Source organism: Sphaerodactylus townsendi, linkage group LG14 (genome assembly GCF_021028975.2).
Source record: "Sphaerodactylus townsendi isolate TG3544 linkage group LG14, MPM_Stown_v2.3, whole genome shotgun sequence".
NCBI classification, from domain to species: Eukaryota; Metazoa; Chordata; class Lepidosauria; order Squamata; family Sphaerodactylidae; genus Sphaerodactylus; species Sphaerodactylus townsendi.
Genome location: NC_059438.1, coordinates 31,257,113 through 31,270,739, shown reverse-complemented (window position 1 = coordinate 31,270,739; position 13,627 = coordinate 31,257,113). Strand labels below are relative to the sequence as shown.

The 13,627-nt window shown below is 43.6% G+C and overlaps 1 protein-coding gene across 1 annotated transcript in view; it reads right to left on the bottom strand.

Moving 5' to 3' along the window:
- LRP6 (LDL receptor related protein 6) overlaps positions 1–13,627 on the bottom strand; it is a 115,309-nt gene that overhangs the window by 33,546 nt on the left and 68,136 nt on the right. Inside the window, 4 exon segments of the mRNA XM_048515450.1 lie at positions 1,426–1,610; positions 3,363–3,589; positions 4,976–5,265; positions 7,767–7,983. Of these exon segments, the coding sequence (XP_048371407.1) occupies positions 1,426–1,610; positions 3,363–3,589; positions 4,976–5,265; positions 7,767–7,983 (919 nt within the window).

Here is a 13,627-nt window from a genome sequence, read left to right as displayed (position 1 = left end):
GATTGCTTTTCCAGGGAGGGCAAGACATTCTGATGATGGGGTTGGTGAGTTGTTGCATTGGTGGGGAATGAAATTTAGTCAGCGATAAGCTGGCTATTATGTGCTTGAAAATTAAAGTTTGGACAAGGAGGGAGGCAACGGTGATGGTTAAATTAGGAAGAGATACGTTGGTGAGAGGGAGGTGAGCCAAGCAAGGGGAAAGTCAGACAAGCCAGGCCTGTGTTTCATACCGGTCAATTGACAAATGGGACTTCAGTTGCCATGCCAACCGGCTACTCGGCCTGGTGCTGCTGCTGGATAGCAGCTTAGTAGATGGGAGAACGCCAATCAGGAAGCTAACCTGACTTGCATGAATAAGACCTGGTTGGACAGGGTGGGGAGAAAGGCTCTCCACTAAGGATTTTATTACCCAGTTCTTTAGCCCCCAGTGAACACAGGGTTTCATTAACAGGGAAGGTTTGTGTGGAACTGGTTCAAAAGCGGGGGGGGGGCATATTTTTCTGCTTGAGGTGACTTGGCTGTGGAGCTGTGTGGCAGTCTGCCTTGTTTTCAGGTTTCTGGAGGTGGTTTGTTTTCGACTCTTGCTATGAGCACTTTGTCCTTGTAGGCCAGTCTATGAGAATTCCTATTAGATTTCAGAAGATTTTGGTGGGGAAAATATCTAAATAGTAAGCACAGAAACTGTACAAAGATTCACCAGCCTCTGTACAACCTCTCCAGCTTACTAGTAAATACTGACATAGAAGTCTTGTTAAGTAAACAAGACAAATGGTTTGCAATTTTAATTCCTCTTGCCTGGTTTCAAACTAGTTTTCTTTTAGCTGAATGGAGTCAGTTTGAATTTACTTTGAGTACCGACTAGGCCTCACTTCCACCTGAGGTGAGGTAGATAAGACTGCACATCTTTACGGGGCAAGAGCAGACAGGCCATCTAGCTACAAGTATTGCCACTGTTTCTGTGAAATGTGACTATAAACGACGGGTTGGATCTTGCAGAACAGATACACGGGCTCTAACCCTGTTAAGTGTCTTGACAGCTCAGTCTTCAACAGTTGAGAAAGTACAGTTATTACCTGGTGGGGAGCCTGGTTGTATGGTTATACTTTGGCGAGCATTCTCTCCTGTTGTTTTGCCTGCATCTGTGGCTGGCATCTTCAGAGATGCAGGCGAAACGTCAGGAGAGAATGCTGCTAGAACACGGCCATACAGCCCGGAAACCACACAGCACTCCAGTGATTCCGGCCGTGAAAGCCTTCGACAATACAGTTATTACTATTTGATTATTACTACCAGTGCAGCTGGTAACCTCAAAGTATCAAGACGAAGCACATTTCAGCCTTTTGCTGCTATAGTAAGTACCCTGCCTCTAGACTGAAGAGGAGAGAGACGATCTTAAACTGCATCCATAAACAAACTAAAACTTACCCAACATATCTGAAGATTCGATCAGGTTGGTATCCAGATCAGTCCAGTACAATCTTCTTTTAGCATAATCGATGGTCAGTCCATTTGCCCGTCCCACATTTAGAACCAACGTGGTCCGCTCCCCACCATCCATGGCTGCTCGGTCAATTTTGGGCTTTCCGCCCCATTCTGTCCAGTACATAAACCTAAAGGTACGCATCAAAAATAAAACACATTATATTTACAAAAAAAAGGAGGAATAGTATTGAAACAGATCTCAATTGTAAGGGTAAACTATTGTTAGCATGAAAGGGAAAGAATCCCGAAGACTGAGCACAAGACGTGAACCTAGCTCTCCCAGCCAGTCCTTGGCCACTGCTGAGTGAACAAATAGGAAAATTCACAGGTAAGCAAATTCTCTATTTTGCCTCCTTATCACTGTCTAGTAGTCCAGACATTGCAGTGTTACAGAACAGTGGGTTACCACTCCCCAAGCAATGATGGAAAGTAATCTTGAAGCAGAATACAGTGGGAAAATACTCCTTGACTACAAGGGACCTAAGCAAAAACAAAGGCCCCTTCCGCACATGCAGAATAATGCACTTCCAATCCACTTACAATGCACTTTGCAGCTGGATTTTACTGTGTGGAATAGCAACATCCACTCACAAACAATTGTGAAAGTGGATTGAAAGTGCATTATTCTGCATGTGCAGAAGGGGCCGAAGTGTCGTAGTATTTTGTGGAGACATGGGATGAGAATCAATGGGCGGCCCTGCATGCCTTCTGGGTGCAAGATGTAGCCCTCGTTGCTTAGGAAGGGGCTGCTCTTCAAATGCAGAGCTATGATTGGATCAGGGAGCTTTAAATATCTAAGCAATTGTAAGGCTGAAACCACTCAGACAAAGTTTACTTAGAAGGAAAACTTTATTGATTTGGCTCGCCCTAGCTACAGCGTGCTGGAACTGAGGATCCTGTCCACGGTTCCAGCATTTATTGCAGGTTCGAAACGGCTATGTCCAATCACTCTCTTCCCCTCGGCCTCTTTGGCTCAGTTGAGTTGTTGTCGCATTCCCGCTTTGGGACCAGGACGGCGGGAACTGGTGCATGTTGGGAGTTGTAGTCCTGACAGCAATATGACTCTGAATCACTTGGTGTTGCAAGAGATCACAAAGGGTGAGATATGTTTGAAGAGCAGGTCACTCATGATGTTGTTCCTGAGGCCCCTTCTAATAGTCCCCTCGGGAGCTGATGTGCTTACTGCCATAGCCCCTTATCTCTAAAGGCTCTCTCCTCAGAAGGCTTTATGTGTGTGTGTTTGTGTGCAGAAGACAACCAGTTAGAAGGCTGGCTCAGCAACTCAACTGAGCAATAATCAAGCAATGCAGGACTCGTCAGCCACAAAATAAGTTGCATTCTCAATTCATTCCAGGGGTAGGCAAGGCCTAGCTAGCACCCCAGGTTAGCTGAGATAGTAACATAGAAGATTTTGTGAAACGTATATTTATTAAAATATACCTAGGAATCCTTTACAGTGTGTAAGAGGTCTGAGAAAGATGTGCTTCTTCTGTAAGGGATTCTTCTGTAAGAAAGTCAGTATGAAATGGGTTGTAAAGTTGCAAACGCAAGTAGTAAAAGTTGCAAACCACTATACTGTTTCTCACCAAAAGGTGACAGGAGATTTGTGAATTAATTCGCCATTTCCTGGACTTTCTTTGCTCCACTTGGGCCCTAGTGCCTTGGAGACAGAACTAGGTAAGCACTAGGGCCCAAGCAAAGCATTCTAGAACAAAGAAGGTCCAGGAAATTACAGATTAATTCACAAATCACCCGACAGCTTTCAGTGAGAAACAGTATAACTGTGCCAAGAAGCTCACAGAATACAGTCCATGGGTGCTCCTCAGTAACTGAACAATACGGTTAACAAACAAAAACAGAAAAACACACAAATGGCTTACCCTTCGGCAGGATCCAGTGCCAGAGCTCGAGGGCTGTCCAGATCCTTCCACACCAGGACCTGGCGATGCTGTCCATCTAGCTTGGACACTTCGATACGATTTGTGCCTGTGTCGGCCCAATACAGGTTCTTCCCTAGCCAATCCACAGCCATCCCTTCTGGGTAATCCAGGCCAAATTCAACCACATGTTCCAGGGCGCTACCATTCATGAATGCCCTGCTGATAGTCTGCAAGGTGACAATGAGGGGGAGACAGCAAAAATCAAAAATCACAAACCAGTTTGTTCTCTTCAGTCTACCTCAGGGGTGTCCAACTCTGGCGCTTCAGATGTTCATGGCCTTCAATTCCCATCAGCCCCTGCTGGCACGGCCAATTGGCCATGCCAACAGGGGCTGGTAGGAACTGTCGTCCGTAAACAACTGAAGCGCCAGAGTTGGACACTCCTGGTCTATCGAATGCAGTCTGTCTTTGTAGGATGTTGTCACAGATGCACTTTGGCACAGAAGGCAAATCAGGTCCGCAAAAGATGTTCCTGCTACTACAGGAACACAATTTGGGGGGCATCCAACTTCCCTAGCATTGAACGAGGAACTCACAAAGCCAGCCTTTCAGCTAAGGCAGAAGAAAGGCTTGGGGCTATGCTGACCTTGACTTGATTTTCTTTTACATGCATTAATGTTTGATACATATACAAAAATGTGTGTGTGCATGCACCATCAAGTCACAGCTGACTTATGGCAACTCCATGGGGTTTTCAAGGTAGGTAGTTTACCACTAGAAGTGGTTTGCCAACACCTGCCTTCACAAGGGCTGAGAGAGTTCTGAGAGAATAGAGTAAGGCTCAAACCCGGTTCTCCAAATTAGAGTCTGCCACTCTTATCCACTACACCAAAATGGCTTTCAAAACAAAATACAAAAATAATTACATACAATATATACATAATCAAACTGTACTGCTTGGTTTTCTATTCAAAGTTTCAACTCGATTTACACATCTAGTCTGACGTCCACTCAATCTTAGAACTGGTTAACTTTAACTGAATTAACATATTCCAACATTTAATTTCCTCCTCTTCTACATTCCCTGTCTCCCCCCCACCCCCCAACAACAGCCTGTTATCAGTATCCTTACTGCCACTGTTAAAATCAATACCAGCTCAGTTTCTTAATTAACCCAGATTTTAAATATAACCTAAAATAATAACTTCTGGCTCTAAAATGATTTCAGCCTTGGCTCTTCTGTTAATTATTTGATGTTATCTTGACATACCCCTCTCCAATCAACCAAGCAAAGTGTTAGTAATATTGAGTGTGCTTTCTATTGTATGGTTTGCAGTTCTATAGTATTCTTCCTGATAGTTTCACTCCAGATTTGTGGTTGGCATCTTCAGAGTGATCAGAGGATCCCTCTGAAGATGCTGCAGCCACAGATGCAGGCTGAAACGTCAGGAGAGAATGCTGCTAGAACACGGCCATACAGCCCAGAAACCACACACCACCCCAGTGATTCCGGCCGTGAAAGCCTTCGACAATACAAAGTGTTGTGTTTTGTCCAACTTTCTCCAACTTCCTCCTTAAGCCAATAGCCAGTGAGTGTCAACTGCATGCCGTACCTTTAATGAGATGTCTGTCCAATATATGCGATTGTCTGACACATCAAAATCTAGAGCCGAGGCTTCTTTCACTCCCGTGAGAGGGATAGCAACATTGTTGTTGTTAGTCTCCAGAGAGATCCGTCTGATATCGGCTCTCCGGGAAAACAGTAGGAAAGCTTCTGGGACTATGCAGGTCTTCATGTCACTGATGAGCTCTAGTCCAATGGGGCAGGCACAGCGCAAACCCTGCGGCCTATAGAGGCACAAGTGGCTGCACCCCCCATTAGAGTCTGCACACGGATTTGTACCTAAGGACACAGAAACACAATGGTTTAGTATTGTTTGCCGATGCAAATTATTCCAACACACCAGTGATTGTAACTGCAAAGGCGACTATTATCAGTTAAGGCTGTCCGTTCCTGCTATTCCTCAAAATGACATTATGACATTGAAACCAGAAAAAATTATGACATTGAAACCAGAAAAGGCTGGAAGCATCTGTTCTTAGACTGTTTGTTTATTTTTCCGATTGATGAATCACCCTTCCCTGAAGGGCTCAGGGCGATGAACAACAGTAATAAAACATTACAACAACAACAATAGTAAAAACAGTGGGTCTCAACCTTCCTAATGCAGCAACCCTTTCATACAGTTCCTCATGTTGTGATGACCCCCAACCCTAACATTTATCCATTTTACAGATGGAGAACACTGATGCAGAGAGTCTTAGGCGACCCCTGTGAAAGAATCCTTTGACCTCCAAAGGGGTCATGATCCACAGATTGAGGACCGCATAAACGCAGCATAAAACTTTAAAATAATACAAGATTAACAACCCCTTATATGTCCCAGGGAGGCCACTAATATAAATGATCAAATCAATTTAGACCCGGCTGGCCTGGTGGAACAGTTCCGTTTTACAGGCTTGCAGGAACAATTCAAGTCCCTCAGGGCCCTGATTTCCTTGGGGAGGCTGTTCCACCAGGTAGGGGCCAAGACTGTAAAGGTCCTGGCCCTCAGGTTGGCCAGCCGGATGCCTTTTGGGCCAGCACATTTTCCTCTGGTGGACGGAGGGATCTTAAGGGGTGAGGTATTGTCCAAATGATCCATTTGTATCCAAAAAATAAAACAGCAAGAGAAAGTATACCTAGTCTAGCCACACTATTGATATGCTGGTTTCAGTGCTATGCTATGCTGGGTTAAGGGGTTTGTTGTTCAATGTAAGAACGCATCCAGACATTCAGCCCTGCATCCCATAACATCTGAAGAAGTGCTGCCCAGCAACAGTTGTGCCATGTGACAAGATGAACTATTTCGTACCAGCCTTGGTTGTAGTTCTTTGCTCATTAGAACACTGTCACGCGACAAAGTTGTAGTTGCACTCATTACAAATACATGACCTTTATATGGGTATCAAGATGCTCCCTCTTTTCTACATAAGAATAAAATTAAAATGAATATGAAGCAACGATCACTCATGTGGCACCTTAGAAGAAGAATGCAGGGGCAGGGGGCGGGTTGCTATCAAGTCAGAGTTGAATTATGGCAACCTTGTGGTGTTTCCAAAGCAAGATATGTTCTCAGGTGGTTTGCCATTATCTTGCCTCATGACCCTGGAATTTCTTAGTTGTCTCCAATCCAAGCATTAACCAAGACCAACCCCTAGACCACAGGTGTCAAACTCATGGCCCTCCAGATGTTATGGACTACAGTTCCCATCATCCCGTGCCAGCATGATGCTGGCACGGGATGATGGGAACTGTAGTCCATAACATCTGGAGGGGCAAAGGTTCGCCACCACTGTCCTAGACTAACCCTACTTAGCTTCCATGCACAATTCCATTTGTGCAGGGAAACCCAGCCTACTATATTGCAGCGCTTACCAACCCTATATACAGGAGAGCCTACATGCTGGCTAGATTTAACATTATGCCATCCCCGCTCCATAGAGAAAGACTCAAGGGTCTACCAAACGATAAGAGGCTTTGCCCCTGCAGTCCAGGGCAGTTGGATTCCATTGCGCACATTCTCCTCCACTGCCCACTTTACCAGAATCCAAAATCCAGCTTATTATTACAAATCATTGACTCTATGAAAACCCTGACGGAGCTTGATAAAGTAAATATGCTCTTAAACTGTAATGACCTTGACTGTTGTCTCGCAGTGGCAAAGTTTCTGGCTGAGGTTTGCGAGCTGAACTTATGATCCAGTGTGAAGTTTTATCTAGTAATTTTAACTGTATTTATATTGTATGTTCTGTATGCCAATAAAGGCTTATTGAAATTGAAATTGCTCCCAAAATCTAGCCTGGTTATCCAGGTTGGGACACCTTTCATTTAGCAGTACAAAAAAAAAAAATCAGTCTGAGCTACTATTTAAAATGATAAATATTTTCAATAGCTCACATGTCCTTGGTTGTTATTGAAAGTACAAAATCCAAATCAATTCTAATGCCAGCTATGGCCATAAAACAAAGAACACAAATATGGATTTCAAGTACACAGTTTAAAAAACTACTAAAAGGGGGGGGGGGGGTTAACATTTTTGTTGGCTAATGAAACTTTGCGAAGTGCCATGCACAGTGGTGTTGTTGAATAAACCACAAATCATACTGTTATCTTTAAGCCAAAATTATAATTGACTCCAACGGGCTAAAAGGAAAGAGATCAATTTAAATGGAACAGACAGATTAATTCCAGCAACTTTACGCTTAAACGGACTGTGGTTGTGTGAAAGGAGAATCTGCCACAGAACTCCCCAAAACCCTGTGAGTCATGTAAGGTGGAGATCAGATTTTTAGGGTACTCACCAATGATCTGGTGGACATTTGTTGCCTTCAGCCCCATGAGATCAGGCAGCTGGTCTATGATAATCTCTCTTTCAGCTGTCCGCTTGTGAACTCGCTCGATGCTTCGCCTTTGCCAGTCCGTCCAATAAATGTAGTCCCCCAACAGTGTGAAACCAAAGATGTGGGGCAACTTGTCCTCCACAAGGACTTTCCTGTTGGCGCCATCTGTGTCCATGACCTTTATGAATACCAAAGAGACGACTTTGAGGGACAGAACTCAACTTTTTGTATCCTTAGTACCTGCTAACTTTAGGCTGCTGTCCAATAACAATCGAACGGTGTGCCATAATAAACAAACAAACAATTCCTGCATCCCCACAGGAGGATATTCATCACATCTCTGAATGATGACCTGGCTTTGCTGCCTCAAGACAGTCTTTATTGGGGGCAAATCATCTTTTCATTACTGCCGTAAATAGGATTAGATTCAGAAATCCCTTTTGACAAAGACACAGCAGAATCAACTACCTGAAGAGGAGGGTGTGTGTTGCTTCTCTGCATGACTGACTCACTGCTAGAACTGGCAAAAGTCTGGAGAAAAATATCCTGGCCCCTTCAATAAAGAATTAACAGGATGTTACTTACCTCCATATTGTAAACAGCTTCACATGCCCATTTCCATATACTAAGCCTCTATTAAAGGAACAGGATACTTTTTTCTCCAAGCAGCTGGCAATTCTACTCGCTGCTTTGAGCTTCTCTCCATCCAGTTAGTAAGTTCATTCACTAAGTTACGTCTGCTTATGGGAGATTTGATTCTTGAATTGAACGAGGGAAATTTGATTCTCGAAAGCTTATATCCTTTCTTGCTGGTCTTTAAGGTGTTACTGGACTCTGCTTTAATTTTTCCATTGCAGAAACACAGTAACCCTCTGAAACTACTTACGGCAGTTCAGTTTGCACTTTTGCCTAGCCTAAAACTAAACCCTTTAGGTGTAAGAATGAATCATGTTTTCAGTTTTAATTTGGCACGGGTGGAGATTTATCAGTCATAAAATCAGAGAGACACTGAACTAGTCAATTCAATTAAATGTTACTGTACCAGCCAAAGACCAAAACAAAATCAAATAGCAACAAACATAACTTTTCATTAAAGTACATTTCATTCCAATATATACACAAGTCCATATCCAATCTTTAGCTGCTTTTATACCAGTTTTGAGGTCTAGCCCTGCTTGTGGTTACTTAAAAAATACCTGGGATGTACCATTTCAGACCTCATGTGAGGTTCCCATGATGCAATACTTCTCTGTCTATTAAAAACATTCTCCCTGATAGTTTTCAAAACAGATGGACTGTTTTGTAAGAATCGTTCCATAATATAAGCTCTCACCTTCAGTCTGAAGAAGTATAGCTCAAACATAAATTTATCACCAAGGTAGCAACTGTTGGGTCTATAAGACCTAATGAAAAAAACTTCAGTCATCAACTACTGTTTCACAGTATCTCATATGCTGTTGGATTGTCCTTTTTATGAGATAGGTAGGAAGAAGAACATTATCCCCTTCCTGCATGGAAGTGAAGGCATTACAGATAAACAGCCACAACTACGAGCTGTTGGAAGCGGTGGCTAAATTTTTAAATGGTGTTATTTTAACTCGTCAGAAGTTGTAAAGGCTGTTATTATCTTGCAATGTTGATAAACTATTTATATGCCATTAAAGGTATTCGAAATTGAAATCGAACTACTGTTTCACAATTTGTTTCAAAAAACCTTACAGCCGTTCACCTCTTGTGTATCTGTACAACATGCAGTGTGGTCTTGGTGAGGTTTTATAGCTTTGGTGGGTTTTCCAGGCTGTGTGGCCGTGGTCTGGTGGATCTTGTTCCTAACGTTTCGCCTGCATCTGTGGCTGGCATCTTCAGAGGTGTATCACAGAGGGAAGTCTGTTACACAACAGACTTCCCTCTGTGATACACCTCTGAAGATGCCAGCCACAGATGCAGGTGAAACGTTAGGAACAAAATCCACCAGACCACGGCCTGGCCGTGAAAGCGTTCAACAATACATTTTATAGCTTTGTTTCTACAAACACTCTTCCAGAACCTTGATGCATATTGACTGTCCATCAGGGAGGCAAGGGAAGTCCAATCCTGTTTTCCATGAGCCCCAGAAGCAGATCTGACCGTGCCATGCCTCTGAAGATGCCAGCCACAGATGCAGGTGAATTATTAGGAGCTAAGACTCCCAGACCACGGCCTGGCATAACATGTATAATAGCCAGTTAATTCCAGCTGTTAATGTCTTAGACAATACACAGCCCTCTAATTACTTGGTGCCTACCACCCTACCAAGTGAGCTACCACTTTGACAAACAGGTCCAAAAGCAGCGATGGCAAGTTTTCCAGGAAAAATGTCCACTGAACTTTAAATAAACAATTTAATATTTAAATAGTGTTAGCAGAAGAAGGATCATGAACAAGGACCAGGATTTATCCATGCTTCATATGCCCCATTTAGCCCATCTAACATGATTGACTTGTGGCACAACAGTCTTGAGAAATTTCAGCGCCAGATCACTGGCTAAAAGTGCCATCCTATGTGTGTCTTCTCAGGAGTAGGTCCTCTATATCCAGTGGGGTTTGCTTTCAGTTAAAAGGGTATAGGGCTGCAGCCTACATTCCAAAGCTGGAGAAATGCTCAATCTAAATCCTAAAACCAGCACCTCCAACGGTTTCTGCTGATTTAAACCACAGTGCGGTCAGGTTTCACATCCTGAGGCTACTCCTAAACCCTTTAAAACCACAGCAAGAGTACAGAGTACAACAAAAAACAGATGTTGCTTTACCACACTGCATGCTGACTCTTTCTTGCTAGGGTGACTTTCATATACAAAAATGTTACTTCAGCCATTACAAATATGCCAGATGCTGGCAGCTAAGAATTAGTGCCATTTTTTTCCCTGAAGCGCACCAGAAAAGCCCAGTTGGATCAGACCAGGGATCCATCTAGGCCAGCATCTTGTCCCACACAGTGGTCACCCAGTTCCTCTGGAGGTCCAATAGCCACTGATAGACATCTCCATGAGTGGCCTTAAAAAGTGATAACATTTGCTACTCTCCAATCTCCTGGTACACAGCAGTTGAATTTAGTGATAGGTAACATATAGGGGTTAGTACATCAGCAATCCCATATTTGAGTTCCCTATGAATTCTCAGGTTGATGTCATCAGGGCCTGGAGAATTATTGGTTTTTAATTTCTCCAACAGGTTTAGAACTTCATCTATCATCACCTCAATTTGACATAGTTCTTTAGATTCCCTTCCTAAAAATAGGGGCTGTGGCATGGGTACATGACCCCCACACTTGCCACAGAGAGGAGGCTGCTGCTGCCTTCTCGTCTTCCTTTGGCAATCCCTTCATTCTTTTCCATTGTTTTACTGAATGCTAGCATTTATAAGGCTTTTAACATTTTTGTTCTTTACCTCGAGAGTGTTGTAGCTAGGAGCAGTCATAACAGCAACTTCGAGTAAATAAATAAAACCCAAAGAACCACAAAAAACAGAAGTTGTCATTAACGTTTCTGCATAAATATCCAAATATTATTCCTGTTTTTTTTTAAAGAACAAAAGTGATGTGTAATTCAGATCATTATTTGGAGGACCGTGAGCGAGCTGCGCTCACATGCCCTCCACCCATTTTGCATGGCTTCCTGTTCGACTCCTTTTTAAATGTTTACTGCAACTTTTGGATTGAATTGGCACAGTATGAGAAGCCCTCGCACTCCAAACCAGAGCTCTGCTTCAAAATATTCCGGAAATCACAGCAACTTTTGCATTTGTCAGGGACAAATGTGGTGTAGTGGTTAAGAGCAGGTGGATTCTGATCTGGAGAACCGGGTTTGATTCCCCACTCCTCCACCTGAGTGGCAGAGGCTTATCTGGTGAACCAGATGTGTTTCCGCGCTCCTACATTCCTGCTGGGTGACCCTGGGCTAGTCACAGTTCTTTGGAACTCTCTCGGGCCCCCCTACCTCACAAGGTGTCTCTTATATGGGGAGAGGAAGGGAAAGGAGCTTGTAAGTCACCTTGAGTCTCCTTACAGGAGAGAAAGGTGGGATATAAATCCAAACTCCTCTTCTTCTAAACATGGAATGGGAGGTCCAGTGGAAGAGGAGGCAGAACTGGGGTTGCTGACTTTCAACTGGGCCTGGAGAAGGCAGAGTTTGGGAAGGGACCTCAGTAGAACAGGATGTCAGAGATTTCAATCCTCCGAAAGTAGCCACTTTCTCCAATAGGACTGCTCTCTGTAGTACACAGACCAGTGATTCCATTCTAGTTTGGTTCAGCAACTCTGCGTGTCTTCAGGATATTCATATACTCCTTCCCATCAGCCCCTGTCAGCATGGCCAATTGGGGCTGATGGGAATTGTAGTTCATGAACATCTGGAGAGCTGCAGGTTGCAGACCCCTGACCTAGATGCTGGGAACCATAGGGAGAACACAACTTTAGGATTTGTTCACAAACCTTTGAACACTGGATTGGAAGACTGTCTGGGATTTTAATGCTTGCATTGAGTGCCTACCTGTCTGTGGAGACTCGTTTCTATCAAATGCAGAACTGTTGCTCCCCCCCCCCCCCATCTGGTGTATCAGCCTCTTGATAGAAGGTGCATTGCTTATTTGCTAACAACTTGTGTTTACATTGTTTGTGGAACGGAGCGTTTTAGTTCTGATTTGGATGCTGTAAGCTACTTTCAGATCGCATCCGGCACAGAAAAAACACGAGTTAAAGCCACACAAATAAACGACTCGCTTGTGTAAAATTATTTTTCAAATTGCTGATTTTCTCCCCTCCTCACAAATATATAATAATTCTCAGATGTTCAACAAAACTTCAAAACTCACTGGGCCAGAGGTGTGCTTCGTGCGCCACCGATTTCTCTGGATCCCACTAATGCAGAACAAACAGATTCAGAACAATAGCTGTTGCTGGGGAAAGCCGTTTTAAGCACTGAAGAACAGGCCAGGACTCCAAGAGTATCCACACTCATTTGCAAATTTCAATACAGTCTGACCAGCTCTAGAATTACAATACTCAGCAGGTTTGGAGTATCTGTTTCGTCTGCATTTTTCTCTTAATGCTCGCCCAAGCCCGGGCCCCTTTCTAAACTGAACTACACAACAGTCTGTTCTCAGTTTGGCAGGGAATCAACTGTTCCGGCCTATCGACTTACATCTCTCTTTTGGAAAGGGCTGGAGGGAGAGACAGAGAAATGGGAACAGTAGGCACACAGTATGATTAAGCTCTGTGTATAACTCAGTATTTCACAATTCACAACATGTCTATCAGATTTTGCAAAGTCTAAAGGGCAGGGCAGCGCAGTGTTTCCTAAACTTTTGGTCTCTGGGAACAACTGTTTCTCTGCATGATGCGACCGGGGAGACATCTCGTGCTTACAGTCAAATATATATATATACATAAAATACGAGGGTTCCTTTTAAAAAGGAACAAATTTACGGTAGCTCATTTCTTCATGTGCGTACAAAGTTTCTCACCCAGCTTTTGCAACAGTAAAATAGGCGTCTTTTATTTACTGAACCAGTCATTTCCCAACCTGTAGCTGGCCGCCCTACCTCCTCTCCGTATCCCCTGCTAGGAACTAGGGAGGTTTGGCAACCCAACTGAGGACCCAAGGTGAGTAACAACAATATGAAAACAATTTGATAAACATTACAATAGGAGATATTAAAGCATCTAAAAACCGCTCTAAAACACTTCCCCCCCCCCCCTTTCCCGTGGCTTAGCCTGCCTCAAAAACTCCCCAGAATATCTGTTTTGTAGCCTCGCCACAAGATTAGGAACTTAGAAACCTTCTGAC